At 41.6% G+C, this 13,485-nt stretch overlaps 1 protein-coding gene across 1 annotated transcript in view; it reads right to left on the reverse strand.

Annotated features, from left to right (window-relative positions):
- Window positions 1-5,627: 5,627 nt before the first annotated feature.
- Window positions 5,628-13,485, reverse strand: part of C1QL4 (complement C1q like 4) — a 110,734-nt gene continuing 102,876 nt past the window's right edge. Inside the window, exon 2 of the mRNA XM_082247744.1 lies at window positions 5,628-6,929. Coding sequence (XP_082103870.1) covers window positions 6,750-6,929 — 180 coding nt within the window. The 3' untranslated portion in view covers window positions 5,628-6,749. The remainder of the gene's footprint in view (window positions 6,930-13,485) is intronic.

The raw sequence follows: 13,485 nt of genomic DNA on the forward strand, positions 1-13,485 counted from the left end.
AAAACGCCTTTATAAGGAGTATATAGTGAATGTACTCCATCAGCCACTGACATATCCAAGTAGATGGCTGGAGCACTGCCTCCACACTGCTCTGCACAATCACAAATCTACATCCTGTAGACTGGGCAATGCAGCTACAGGAGCACACATAGAGCAGGGCGGACAACATGTGGCCTCAAACCAGCCCACTTCCTGCACCCTCACACCTCAGATCACCCCAGTTCCTCTACCATCACACCTCATATCACCCCAATTCTTGTGCCATCACACCTCAGATCACCCCAATTCCTGTATCATCACACCTCAGATCACCCCAATTCCTGCACCTTCACAGGATTTGAGGCATCACCCCAAATCCTGCATCTTCACACCGCAAATCACCCTTATTTCTGTACCTTCAGACCTCATATCAGCCCCAATTCCTACATCATTACATGACAGATCTGTCCCAATTTCTGCCCCTGTAAAATAGTTGTTGCCAATAAGTGGTTCATTTCTAGTCCAAAATGAGAGCAGGCAGCTCAGGGTGTCCAACTTAACACCAGGACCAGTTCTGTCTGGTGATAGGGTGCAGTTTAAAATGTCAAGGGAGCAGAGGAATGGAAGTCAGTGGGGTAGAGGATAGGCTCAGTAGTTTGTAGGGAGGGCTACCGAGGCCAGCAGGGCAGAGAGTGGGAGGTCAGCAGGGCAGTGTACAGGGGACGGCAGGGCATAGGACAGGGGTTAGCTGGGTGGAAGATGAGCAAGCAGGACAGAGGATGGGGTCAGCAGGGCAGTGTACAAGGGTCAGCAGGGCATGGGATGGGGTCAACAGGGCAAAGGATGGGGGTCAACAGAGCATACGACAGGAGTCAGCGGGGCAAATGACAGGGGTCTGCAGGGCACAGGATGGGGTCAATGGGGCAGAGGATGGGGTCATCAGGGCATAGGACATGGGACAGTAGGGTAGAGCATAGAGCCAGTAGAGTAGGGGATAGCGTCAGCAGGGCAGAAGACAGGGGTCAGTAGTGCATAGCATGTGGTCAGCAGGGCAGAAGATGGAGTCCTCAGGGTATAGGATGGGGTCAGTGGGATTGAGGATGGGGTCAGTAGGGCACAGTATGTGGTCAATGGGGGTCAGCAGGACATAAAACGGTGTTAGTAGGGCATAGGATGGGATTATCAGGGTATAGGGCAGGGGTCAGTAGGGCAAAGGATGGGGTCAGTAGGGCAGGGGACAAGGTCAGCAGGAAATAGGACAGGGGACAGTAGGGTAGGGGATAGGGTCAGCAGGGCAGAAGATAGGGGTCAGTAGGGCAGAGCGTGTGATCAGCAGGGCAGGGGATGGGGTCAGTAGGGAAGATGATGGAGTCTGCAGGGTATAGGATGGGGTCAGCAGGGTATAGGACACGGTCAGGGGGACAGAAGATAGGGTCAGCAGGGTATAGGATGGTGTCAGCGGGATTGAGGACAGGGTCAGTAGGGTACAGTATGTGGTCAGCAGGGCATAGGACGGGTTAGTGGGGCATAGGATGGGCTTTGCAGAGTATACAACAGGGGTCAGTAGGGCAAAGGATGGGGTCAGTAGTGCTAATCACTGCTGGCAGGGCTCTCAGCAGAGCTGCTTCTTTCCACACTGTACACAGCTGAAATTGGATTATTTTACAAGCAAAGCCTCAATCTGAACAATGCATAGCTGGCTGTTGTAGTAGCTCTGCTGCCTTTCCAATATGAGGATTTCACAGGTCAGAACTGCAGCTTCCAGCTACACACTGTGCAGGTTGCTGTTTTATCTGTACAAGAATCCAATTTGGGCTGTGTGCAGTGCAGGTAGGAGGGTATGTCTTGTGTGAGGCTGAGTACAGTAGGAGAATAGGGGGGGGGGGGGGAGCACCGATCCCAGCATAGCATCCATAGGGGGATGCAGCTGTCCCCAATGTAGCTTCAGTGTCAGCTGCAGGCAACCCGAGTGAGGTGGGTGGGAATGAAGAAAGGCGGCAAATTAAGTGAAGGACCCACCTTGCTCCCTCCTGTGTAGTCAGCCACAATAGCCGATCGGCTTTGCTGAGTGGGAGGTGGGTGTCCCAGGCTTTCCTTGCCTGCCATAATAAATGTGGCTGTATGCCTCCCCATGTAGTTCATCAAAACCGTAGTGACAGGGAGGCTGCACTGACCCCCTGGAGCATGGGCAGGTTTTCCATTGCAACCGTTGACGCTATGTCTATGCATTTATACCTTGCTCTTCTAGTTGGTGGTGCCACTACATTTCAGCTTTAGGCTCCATGCACACTGGCTTAGAAATTGCTGCTTCTACAGGAGTTATGTGTTTTGCCTGTAAAAGGCAGCTCAATGTTTTCCTGCGTCCATGCACTTTAGAATGTTTAGAGGCATATTTTAAGTTTAACTTTTAGAGGCAGGAAAAAAAAACCCTTCTGGTTTGCGTTTCTGATTGGAGCTATCTGGAAAGAAAAATGCAAAACTTGCCTAAACTATGTACTAAAAACGTTCTATATGAGCTTTTTTTCCTGCCAAGGAACCTGACGTTTTTTTTTTTTAAACTTAGTGTGCATAGAGCCTTAATCTGAATTCTCTGCAATCTACTGGAGCTAGAAACAAGTGACCACCTCACAGGATCTCTGAGAGTATACTTCCTGAAGCCTTCTCTGTTTATCCTCCACTCTTACTATATAAAATTGTACTTAAGGATAGGAAATGTATATTCATATGGACCTATTCGACAATCAGTCAAAAATGTGTTTACTTACATCAGATTAGTGGAAAAAATAAAGCAGAATTGGTTGGTATTGGTTACCAACCTTTATACATTGCTCTTCACCTTATTAAATAATCCCAGTAGGTAGTGTGATATTTACCATTTCTTTTTTAATTTCTTGCAATTTCTGCTTATTAGATCAGGGACCCTCTCACTGTAAAAATCACTGCATACTAGTAGTGGAAAAATGTACCTATAAGGAAAACGTTTGAATAAATACTTATCTAACCACTGTCTTCCACATTGTAGGACATGATGTGACTATCCTTTTGAAGAGTCTCCTGAGGAAGGACTAGTGCACCAAATCTAGTAAGCAAGATAATCCAGCCAAGTGCAAGAGCATCTTCTCGGGAGATTTGATCTTCATTGTTTGCAGGATCTCAAGGGAGGATGGTAACGCCAACTTAGCCTAGACACTGCAGGAAGACAGGGTGATGTGAATGTATATTCCAATTTTTTCAGCACTTTTATGCAGCAAGTTTAAAGGGAGAGGGGGTGCCTGGGGGGCCAGATCTGATAAGTTGATACTGCATTTTAGTGCAAGGTCAGCTTTAATTATTTTTAGGATATCTCTTGCCGATTAAAAACCCATTATTTAACTGTACAAATAAAATGTCAATATATTAAGAATATTCTAGCATTATAACATAGTAGTAATCCATGGTAGTAACTTACTGAAAGCACAATTCTCCATGTTTGTTAACTAAATGCAGTGATTGAAGGCTATCTGTTAGTTACCAATTTTATCCAGCAAATATTGTAGTTGTGCTAAAAGCAGAGAGTTAACATGATCTGAGCTCAGGGTTATGAATGTGAGAACCAAGAAAGAGCAGTAGGTGTATTAGTTCTTCTCCTGAATCACAAACATGTGAACTCAGATCACCAGATTAGTAAAGAAAGCAAGTGCGGAGGACTATTTCACTACAGTAGGACCTGGTTGATTTGAAGTACACAGCAGGTAGGTCAAACTACCTTTGCTTATGTCCAAGTACTGGAGTTCACCTTTATTTTGGGTGAACAAATATACATGTCCATGTTCAACTACTCTTTTAACTGAAAATAAATATCTCCAATAAACTTTACAATAACTGACACAAAAACATCTTTTTGTTTTTACCACACATCTGAATTCCAGGTAAAAAATGTTAAAATGTATAGGTTTATACTAAGGATTCGCTGGCAGCTCTGGGGATCAATTTCAAATGCTGTGGATCAATAACATTGGAACTTGTAAAAAAAAAAAAAAAAAAAAAAGGTCAACTGGAAATACTAGTCTAGTTTAAATTTGGTAACAAACTAAAAAACCAACGAATCCTTACGGTGATACTAAACACACAGTTTAATTTACATTGTCCCTTCTATTTCTGTATGTGGATGATGGCACTGTAATTGTTTTACAGTAATTTAAAGAAAAAAACATCCAAGTACCTTGTTCCTAATCGATATACAGCTGCCACATGACTTAGATCTTTCCCAGCATGTCTGCAGGGAAATATAAGCAGGAGAAGCTTCTAGTCCTCTGCTGCTGATCACATGTTCAAAAAAAACAGCCTTTTGGAATACAGAGTAAAAATAAATATATGATATCAATAAACTGTTTTAAATTGGCAAACATATATATTTGAAATGAAATCTGCCAGTCACAGACTGTGTCACACCCCTCCAACCTGTGCATTAGAATAGGAGGGAGGTGAAGCCTCCATTAATCTACAAGTAATATCCAGTCCCCATTGTATTTAGCTGGTTAGTGGGCATGAAGGAGGTAGGAGGGAGTAGGCTGTTCTTTACCACTGTGTATACGCCCACATGTGTGACTTTATATTCACATGGGCTGCTCAGATGTGATAGGGAGGAAACTCACTGAAAACTGAGCATGTGCAGAGTTGCCACCACAGCTGCAATATCCCTAGCTGAATTGGGGACATGAACAGAGGGTGGAGAGCAACAGAATCAACCAGGTTTTTTTACAGAATACAGAAAACAAATCTCATAGTGACTGAGTGAGTATGAACAGCACGTAATACACCATTTATTGATTGTTTTTACGATGTGGGTTTACTGACATTTTAAAGCCCAATTGAACTTATTGCATCAAAACAAAGGTTGTTCAGTATCTTACAGTTAGTTTTCTTTCTAAAGCAGAAAACAAACAAGTACAAATGTCTGTCCCCTGCTAGCAGTTGCAGAGTAGGATCCTTGCTGTCTGTAGAGAAGCAGTGGTCTCTCTCCAAAGTTCTAACACACCTCCTACTGAGTCAATCCTATGGTTCTGCAATCAGGAAAGCCCATACTCTCTGTTGTACAGAGAGCTCTGATTCTGACTTCTGACCCAGCAGGCAGTGTATCTGCGATATTAGTGCTTCCCTGTATAGAGCAAAGGTCCCACACTGCAGCTGCTGTCAGGGGGCAGGCTTCTCTACTCAGGCTATAGCTGCTTTAGAAAGAAAACAAATTTTAAGACATTGAACACCTTTTGTTTTAATGCAACTAGAATGTACTGTACGTATTTTGATGATTTACATTGAGAGATTATTTGGGCTTTAAGCCAACGGTTACTTTTTGTTACTATTAACAGAATATTTGACAAAGAAATAGAATAGCTGTTGCTGGAATTCGGACACACTGGCTCTTGGTTCTTATTTGGAATCACGTGTGTTTTATTAGTAGTTGTACAAAACACTCCAATAGTTCACGCTGCACAACATAGAGACAAGGGACAGAGAGGTGGAAACATAAAACCCAGCAGCATGCAGAGCCACAGCACTATTGTTGGGGCAAGAGTCCTTACAGGGGCACTCAGTGCATACCACTGCTCTCCCCCTCCTGTTGAGGGAGCAGTGCTGAATGAGACATCCATCTGTCCCATCTGACCCATCTGTCATCATAATCATTCATTCACATACAAACATACATCGGATGAATTTAGTTGAGCTCATCTAGAATTTGAGATAGTAAACCAGGCTTCTTGTTATCCAGTCAAGACTGGACATCAATGTTTGACAAACTGTCCATACATTTTAGATGAGTAATTTCCCCCTGCTACACTTTATATTATTGTCCAATATGCTTGGTTTCTTCAACCATTGCTCACTGCTTGGTAAAATAATGACCAGAGGTCACTGACTTTGGTTTATATAACTTGTATAGAAGAAAGACAGGCTTGCAGCGATTTAGCAGATGTTGCACTGATGGACTTGTGAAATGAAGAACAGGTTGCAGCTGTCTTCGTGTATCTATAGCAATCCATTTACATAACTGTGGAAGTATTAGCTTTTAAACATTTAACATTAAATATATTTAATAGGCGTTCACTTTAGAACACCCAAAATCTTCTCAGAGTAGTTCATGTCATTCGTGTTCCTTTTTTAAAACCTTGAGAAAACTTCTGGAACAATACATTTGAAAGCATAAAACAGTCCTGTCTCCCTAGTGAAATTCTGTGTTGCAAGTCGAGTGTTAAGGATGATGTGTCCATAGATAAGTCAACTTTGTTTATTTTGTCTTCTGCGTCCACTTACTGACAAGTGGTGACACATAATTAATAACATACATGCACACAGATGGTTCACCTTACTCCTGTGTAGTATTTGCCCCAGGTGTAGTCCCTAAGCCCTCGTCATTTGCCAAGATACCAAATTAAAGGAACATTGAGTTATCCATGATTTCCAAGATGAAATGTCCGATAACCAGCAAGTATGAGAAGGTTCTGAAGATCAAAAAAATAAGTTCTCTTTTCTAGCTCCCTACAATGGGAGCTTTAGTGTTTGCTCAAATTGAAAAGAAGGAAACATTGTTAACCTCTCCTTTGCTAGATGAGTAACTAGCAACATTGTATGTACTAGCAATCTCTAACAGAAAAGTGGTTAAGGCGCACAGGAGGTTAACGGTTAGGAACAGGTACATGGAGTCTTGCAGAAAAGGGTTAACTGGAGCAATGCTCTGAAAGGTTCTGGCAAGGAGAGGGTTCATGAAAGTTTTCTTTGCAGATTCTAATTCCTCAATCAGGGTAGATGATGAAACCAGAGAAAGTGCTGTATTTATTAGTGTTCCCACCATGCACTTTGCCTCCATCCAGCTTTACATATACCTCATCCCCGACATCCAGATGCAGTATGACGCTGTTACTGGCATAGTCATAGTTCTGATCTGCATCCTGAGCAATGGCGCTAGCTCGAACCTGCAAAGGTGAAAACAACAAAAACTGTCAAAAATGGAAACATAAGAAATGTGCTGAAAACAAATGATCTTATTATCACTGTAGATGTAAACCAATTTGGGAACAGTAAAGGCAGACCTTGGACACCTCAGTTATTAAGTGGCTTTTTTATGTTTAATCTCTTTTTTTTTTTTTAAGAATTCCACATATTTAAGTACTAAGGAACAACATACATGACACACCATAGAAACAGAGGAAGGTCTACTCTCTGTAAGGTAAACAGATATACTGTATAACCACATTTGTAGGTGGTGTATATCCAGGCAACTGACATCATCATCAACAGCTCATTAAGAATGATTATTGAAGTAAGAAACAACAACAGGCCTTGTTTCAGGACATAACAGAAGACATACTGGGTAAAGAAATACACATTAACCAGATGAATGACAGTAAGATTATCAGAAATAACATCAACATAGTCTGATGTTCACATGAACAAATGCTTTAGAACAGGGGTCTCCAAACTACGGCCCTCCAGCTGTTGCAGAACTACATGTCCCATGAGTCATTGTAAAACTCTGACATTCACAGACATGATTGGGCATGATGGGAATTGTAGTTTATGAACAACTGGAGTGCCGTCGTTTGGAGACCCGTGCTTTAGAAGAACCTTTTTGATGCCCTATGCCATATCCTCTTAGGAAAAAAGCATACATGAAGAAGGGCAATCCAAGAGGAAAAAAGCCTGCAGAAAAAGAAAAGAGAAAGATGGAGAGAGAGGTACAAAAATAAATAAATAAATAGGGGGGTAGGGGGATTGGGGGAGGAAAAGGGATGAATGGAAGAAAAGAGGCAGTATGGGAGCAAACCCTCATGATTGGATTACCGAGGTGGTTATACAGTTAAACCTGCATGCAGATAAAGAAAGCAAAATTGGAAGAGAAACGGAAGCGATTCCAAACAGTCTAGGCTATGAGTTTCCGATTTATCAGGGGGCCTTTTTTTAAAGAGCAAATAGCCGATATGACTATCTTGTGCTTGGCCATAACTGGTGTTCCAATCAGATGGACATATGGTTGACAACGTGAGTATACTGCTCAAGCATAATTAAGAACTGCTACTGGTATTACTTTACTTTTTGCCCTTTTTTTCTCTTCTACAGATGGTAGGATGACTAGAATGTCATGTTTTGTTTTTGCTATATCATCTTTTCTTTCTAAATCATGCCCCTTTACTTTAGTTGAATTAACTTCAGTCATATCAGCCACTTGTATAGCAATAACAAATTTAAAAAAGCTGAATACTTCTGGTCAACTTTACAACCTCCAACTGTGAGCAACATCAGCCGTATTTTTATAATTGTCAAAGGACACAAAACTTCAAATGACTGTTTACACTCCTTTTCAACACAGAAAAGCTAGCTTGTTACAATGTGGGCAATGTTGCACAATTCAAATAAATACCGGGTATCAAACTACCTAAATACAATTGATTAAGTGCTTAAAATGAAGGAAAAAACTATTCAAAACTGGGAAGGCATTAGGAGGGAAGCCTGAACAGTCAGTTTAAAAAAATGCTGCAATTGGATTGAAAAAAGCATGAACCCTTCAAGTTCGGAGTACAACACTTTGCAAAAATGTAGCCTCCAGTGAACCTTACTAATTGGTTATAAATCTTAGCTCCATGGTATTGATATGTTTTAGGTTTGCCACTACCATAGGTTTGGGGCAAAGCCTGTGTATTTGAGGATTCCAGTCCTAATGAACTTATCAAAGAATTCAAAGATCAAAATTCTGTAACCATAATTTCCTGCCTGGCGATTAAACTTAGGTAAGCTAGCTTAAAGGGGCCAATAAGGGGACTTTTTGGATAAGCCAGTGCCTTCACTATAAAAGGGTAAGATCACAGAAGCCATATTTGGATTGTGCTTTATCTATGATAGGGAAAGCATTGGGCGTGTCGCTGACAAATTTCATAGGGAAAGATTACTGTAGGACTTGGAGGCACTGGGATGTCTGTTAAACTAGAAACAAAAACAAAAAACAAAAAAGGATGCTCTCAAGGGCTTTTAGGTAGTGAGAAAGATCAAACTAATACAAAGAATATATATGGAAAAAAGTTTTTATTGGTACAGAAATATATAATAAAATTTCAACGAGACTGAATAAAAACATGAGCTCTGGTAAGCATAACCTCAACATCAAAATATGTCCCTGTTATACTGGCAGAAACCAAATGTATGTAGACATTTTCCAACTTGAATTACTGCCAAAAAGGGACCCCAACGCATTTCAATTTCAAAAGTTGAAATCTTCCTTCAGGGGGATAAGGACATCTTAAATGTTTAAAGAATAACCAGAGCCAACTTTTCTTTTTAAAAAAAACAACAACAATGTTTTTTCCAGGTGGTCGTCCAACCTCAGGACACACAAGCTAACAACACTGCTTTGGGCTAATAACACCTGCTGCATGATAGCTGCCACACTTTTTACACACTGTCCTTGAAGTGTTACATTGTTACTCTCTATAAGAGATTTTTTGATCTATCCATGTTTACAAGCAGCAATGAATCTGGTCATACGGTGAAGTTATAGCCATAAACCACACTCTAATTTGGAGATTTAAGAACCGGTTTAATGTGCGGCCAGTCTTGTTATTATACATCCTAATTAACTCCTTTGCAGGTTATTGGAGAAAACTTTGAATTTGAATTTCACTGTCCTGATAATATGAAATAATTGTAGGCAATAGTGGTCTTTCTTGTGTGTCCTCTGGTTGGATGACCACCTGGAAATAATATTGTTGTTTTTTTATTAACTACTTGCACCCCACCCACTGTCAAATGACGGTGGACCGGTGCAGCTCTCATTCTGGGAGGATGTCATATGACTATGCCCCAGAATGGGCGCTCCCGCACGCCCACGGGATGTGCAGCGCGGCGATCGTGGCCACGCCGTGTTTCCAGGGCACGCACGACCCTGATCCTGGTAAAGAGCCAATGACGTGGCTCTTTATCCATGTGATCGGCTGTGTCCAATCACAGCCGGTCACATGTAAATGAGGAAGTGCCATTTATTGGTGCTCCTTGCCTCACACTGTCAGAGTGTGTGGCGAGGGGAGAGGCCATCAGCCAAGTAGTTAAAGAAAAGTTGGCGCTGGTTATTCTTCAAACCTCTCTATTTACGATGTCCTTATCCCCCTCAGGAAAATTTGGACTTTTGTAGTCGAAACGTGTCCGGGTCCTTTTTTGGCATTCATACAAGTTTGTAAAATCTCTACATAAATTTGGTTTCTGCCAGTATAACAGGAACATCTTTTGTTGTTGAGGTTATGCATACCAGAGCTCATGTTTTTATTTAGTCATGTTGAAATTTTAATATATATTTCTGTACCAATGAAAACTTTTTTTCCATAGATATTCTTTGTATTAGTTTGAACTTTCTCGCTGCCTCAAAGCCCTTGGGAGCATTGTTTTTTGTTTTTTCTGTTTAAAGTTTCAAGGCGAGCAGTACTCTCTTCACCGATGTGGGTGGGTACCGTTCATGTTGTCTGTTAAACTAGATACTTTAACTTTAGCTAGCAAAATGCTGTTGGGGGTGGAAGGAAGGAAAGGTTTTTAATTTTTTTTTTACTTGTTACATCTTAATTCTGCAACTTAGGCTGGCCATAGACGGTTCGAATGTCGGCTGGTTCAACAAGAACCGACTGAGATTCAAACCTTGTGTAGGCAGGCTAAATGTACTAAGGTAATAGATCCATCAACTTGGGTACAACAAGCCTGTGGGATTTACATGTTATTATTGCTAGCGGCTGCTATTGAGTTCTTTAAATTGCATTACTGGGGTATATTTTCTTATGTGCCCTGCCTGTGCGCCACGTACACCCAAAAATCCTTTTAAGGACAATATCTGTCAATAACTTTTAACACCACCTGCTGTATATGACATAATTTGTTTAAGTAATAACCATGAAATGTATTAAATAATATTAGCAAGAAAGAAATCCAGATAGTGAAATAGTGATAGGGACTGTCCCATGCTGTCACAAGATGCCTGGCTCTACCACCAGCTCCAATAGTGTTCCCTTTCCTGCATCATTTCTAGCCACCAGAATAACCCAGTGTGCCATTAAGTATGTGTAGTATTCCTGCCCATGCCTTATTTGCTTGTGAACCCTCACATATACTCAGTGAAGTGACTGGCCTCAGGTCATACACAGAGATGAAACAAATCCTCCTACGTAGGTTGTACCTGTTTATCTGAAGTCTTCTCTTCTCTACATCCATTTAAAGTACTGCATTTTAAAGCATATCTTAGAGCTCAGAAAAAATGGGGTAGAGTGCTGAAATGTCACACTGCAGAGCTCAGTGAGAAGAGTTCTGAGAGCTGATTTGAAGGAAGAGAACCCCCCTCGCCTTCCACACAGCTCACAGGAACAGAGCTGAGACTGTCACTCTGCTGGAGGTCCCTCCCCCATCATCTTGTTTCTCTTGGTGTCAGGAAAACTTGTCAGAAGTGACTCATGCCCGAGAGCAAAGAAATGAAGCATCAGACAGAAATTACACACATTGCTCTTATTTGAGACAAGTATACAATACATATAGTACATTATAGAGGGGCATGCTTTGTTCATATTTAATTTCTGACGTTTACAGACACTTTTAAGTGTCCGTGGTTATCCTTTCGCTGAGACAGTGGCCCAACAAGCAAATCACATTACTTCCTACATGTTCTTCTAGGGCATTATTGGTCAATCTGGGCAAAAAAAATGATGGCTGGGGGGACTGATTCCATAAGCTGTAATGGAAGTAACTTCAAAACCATCAGTATTGCCAAGCTGGCATTAAGATACAGGGCTTTGGGTGATTTGGGGGCATTTTTTCTTACGCTCCAGCAGTTACAGATGAGACACTTGCCTTGGGAAGGATACTGCTGGAGACTTATGCAGAGCTTAGCTTTGCCCCATGACCCTTCCCACTTGGCAAGGAGAATCCTAAGCCTCTGAAACCCCTTGCGAGATTTCCCTCCCTGTCGCTAGAGGTTACAAATGTTATGGCGGATGCAGCATGAAAATGTTGTGAAGGACAGAGAGACACGGAAAGTGAGGAATGAAGAGGAGTCTGAAGACGTCATTCTGATGAAACGCGTAGAGCGTCACTGGGTCACTTCCTGCCCCCGTGGAATGCACTTTCGGTGCGTGGAGCGCACTGCGTTCCGGAAGAGCCTTACTGCTATGGCTTACCCAGACTAAGATACTTGCCTTACTGCTCTCTTATCTACTTTGTTTGTGAGTACCTTTTCATTAATAAAAAGAGCAAATGTGGCTGGCGCGGCGAGCGGCTAAGTGACCCTTTTACTTTTCCCTGTGAAGTGTCTTTCTGATAAACATAAGTTGTCTAAAATAATGACAAAAAATATTTGGAATTACCAGGAGTCAAAATATATATTGTGGTAGAGGGTCCATATAGTGTGGACAGCCCACAATCTAAAGTATATCTAAAGTGGATTTCCTGACAAACAGAGAACTACACAGATGAATTACATATATGTTTACATTTACTGATATACCACATACTGTATATATATATATATATATATATATACAGTATATATATATGTATATATGTAAATGTGCGGCAGGCAGTCCGGAAGCTGTTAAGAGAGTAAAAAACTCATCAAGGAGACATCAAAACAACAAAAATCACAACGTTTCGGATCTATTAAGAGTCTTCATTAGGTATAGCAAGCATGAAAATCAGGTTCTGATCACATTCATTATATAACAACTTCTCTCGTTAACTGGAAATTAACATCAGCTGGATAATCTTCACTCAAAGCAAAATAAAGGCTACTATTACAGCTAAAATTGAGGAGATACACAATTTAACAATGTTTCTGGTTTTACATATAAACATCTGACCTGTCTGTGTAATATATATATATATATATATATACATACAGTATATGCAGTTTTCTCCAGATCTTGGTATTTCCAGATGGGGCTCTGTAGTTTGGGGATTCTTGAGCTGGACAGAATCTCCAACCCAGTGTCTGGGTGTTGTGGACAACCAGCAGGGTGTTTTCCCAGGTGCACACAGCCCTTATAATGATGGGCTGGTGAGAGTAGTAGTGTAATGTTCCGGTACCTATGGTACCCTTGTTCCTATATTTCTCCTCTCTTTGCGTCCCATCTTGTATATACAAAGGACGCATACACCTTTAAGACCGGATGACATCACTGCCGAGCGCCGCTATGAGCGGCTATTTCAATCGCCGGTTTGCTCTCACTCATCGCTCGTTCAAACCCACATGTTCATCGCACCTACGCCTGAGAAGTCGGAGCTGCTGACATACCTTCCTTGCTGAACTAAGCCGGAAACCTCGCTGGTGATCCGTATCCCGCTACGGGATCACCCCTCTCCTCTGGACATTGTATTTCCTAACCTATCTAAGTGATAAGTACCCCGCAGGGGATTCTTACTAACCAATCTCCTACTGTCATCTACTGCAAATACCAAGACTATCTGTATCTATCTATTCACTATCATCTGCATAAGACTGTTAGCTCTTGGGAC

Source organism: Pelophylax lessonae, assembly GCF_965119305.1.
Source record: "Pelophylax lessonae genome assembly, chromosome: 2".
In the NCBI taxonomy this organism is placed as follows: domain Eukaryota; kingdom Metazoa; phylum Chordata; class Amphibia; order Anura; family Ranidae; genus Pelophylax; species Pelophylax lessonae.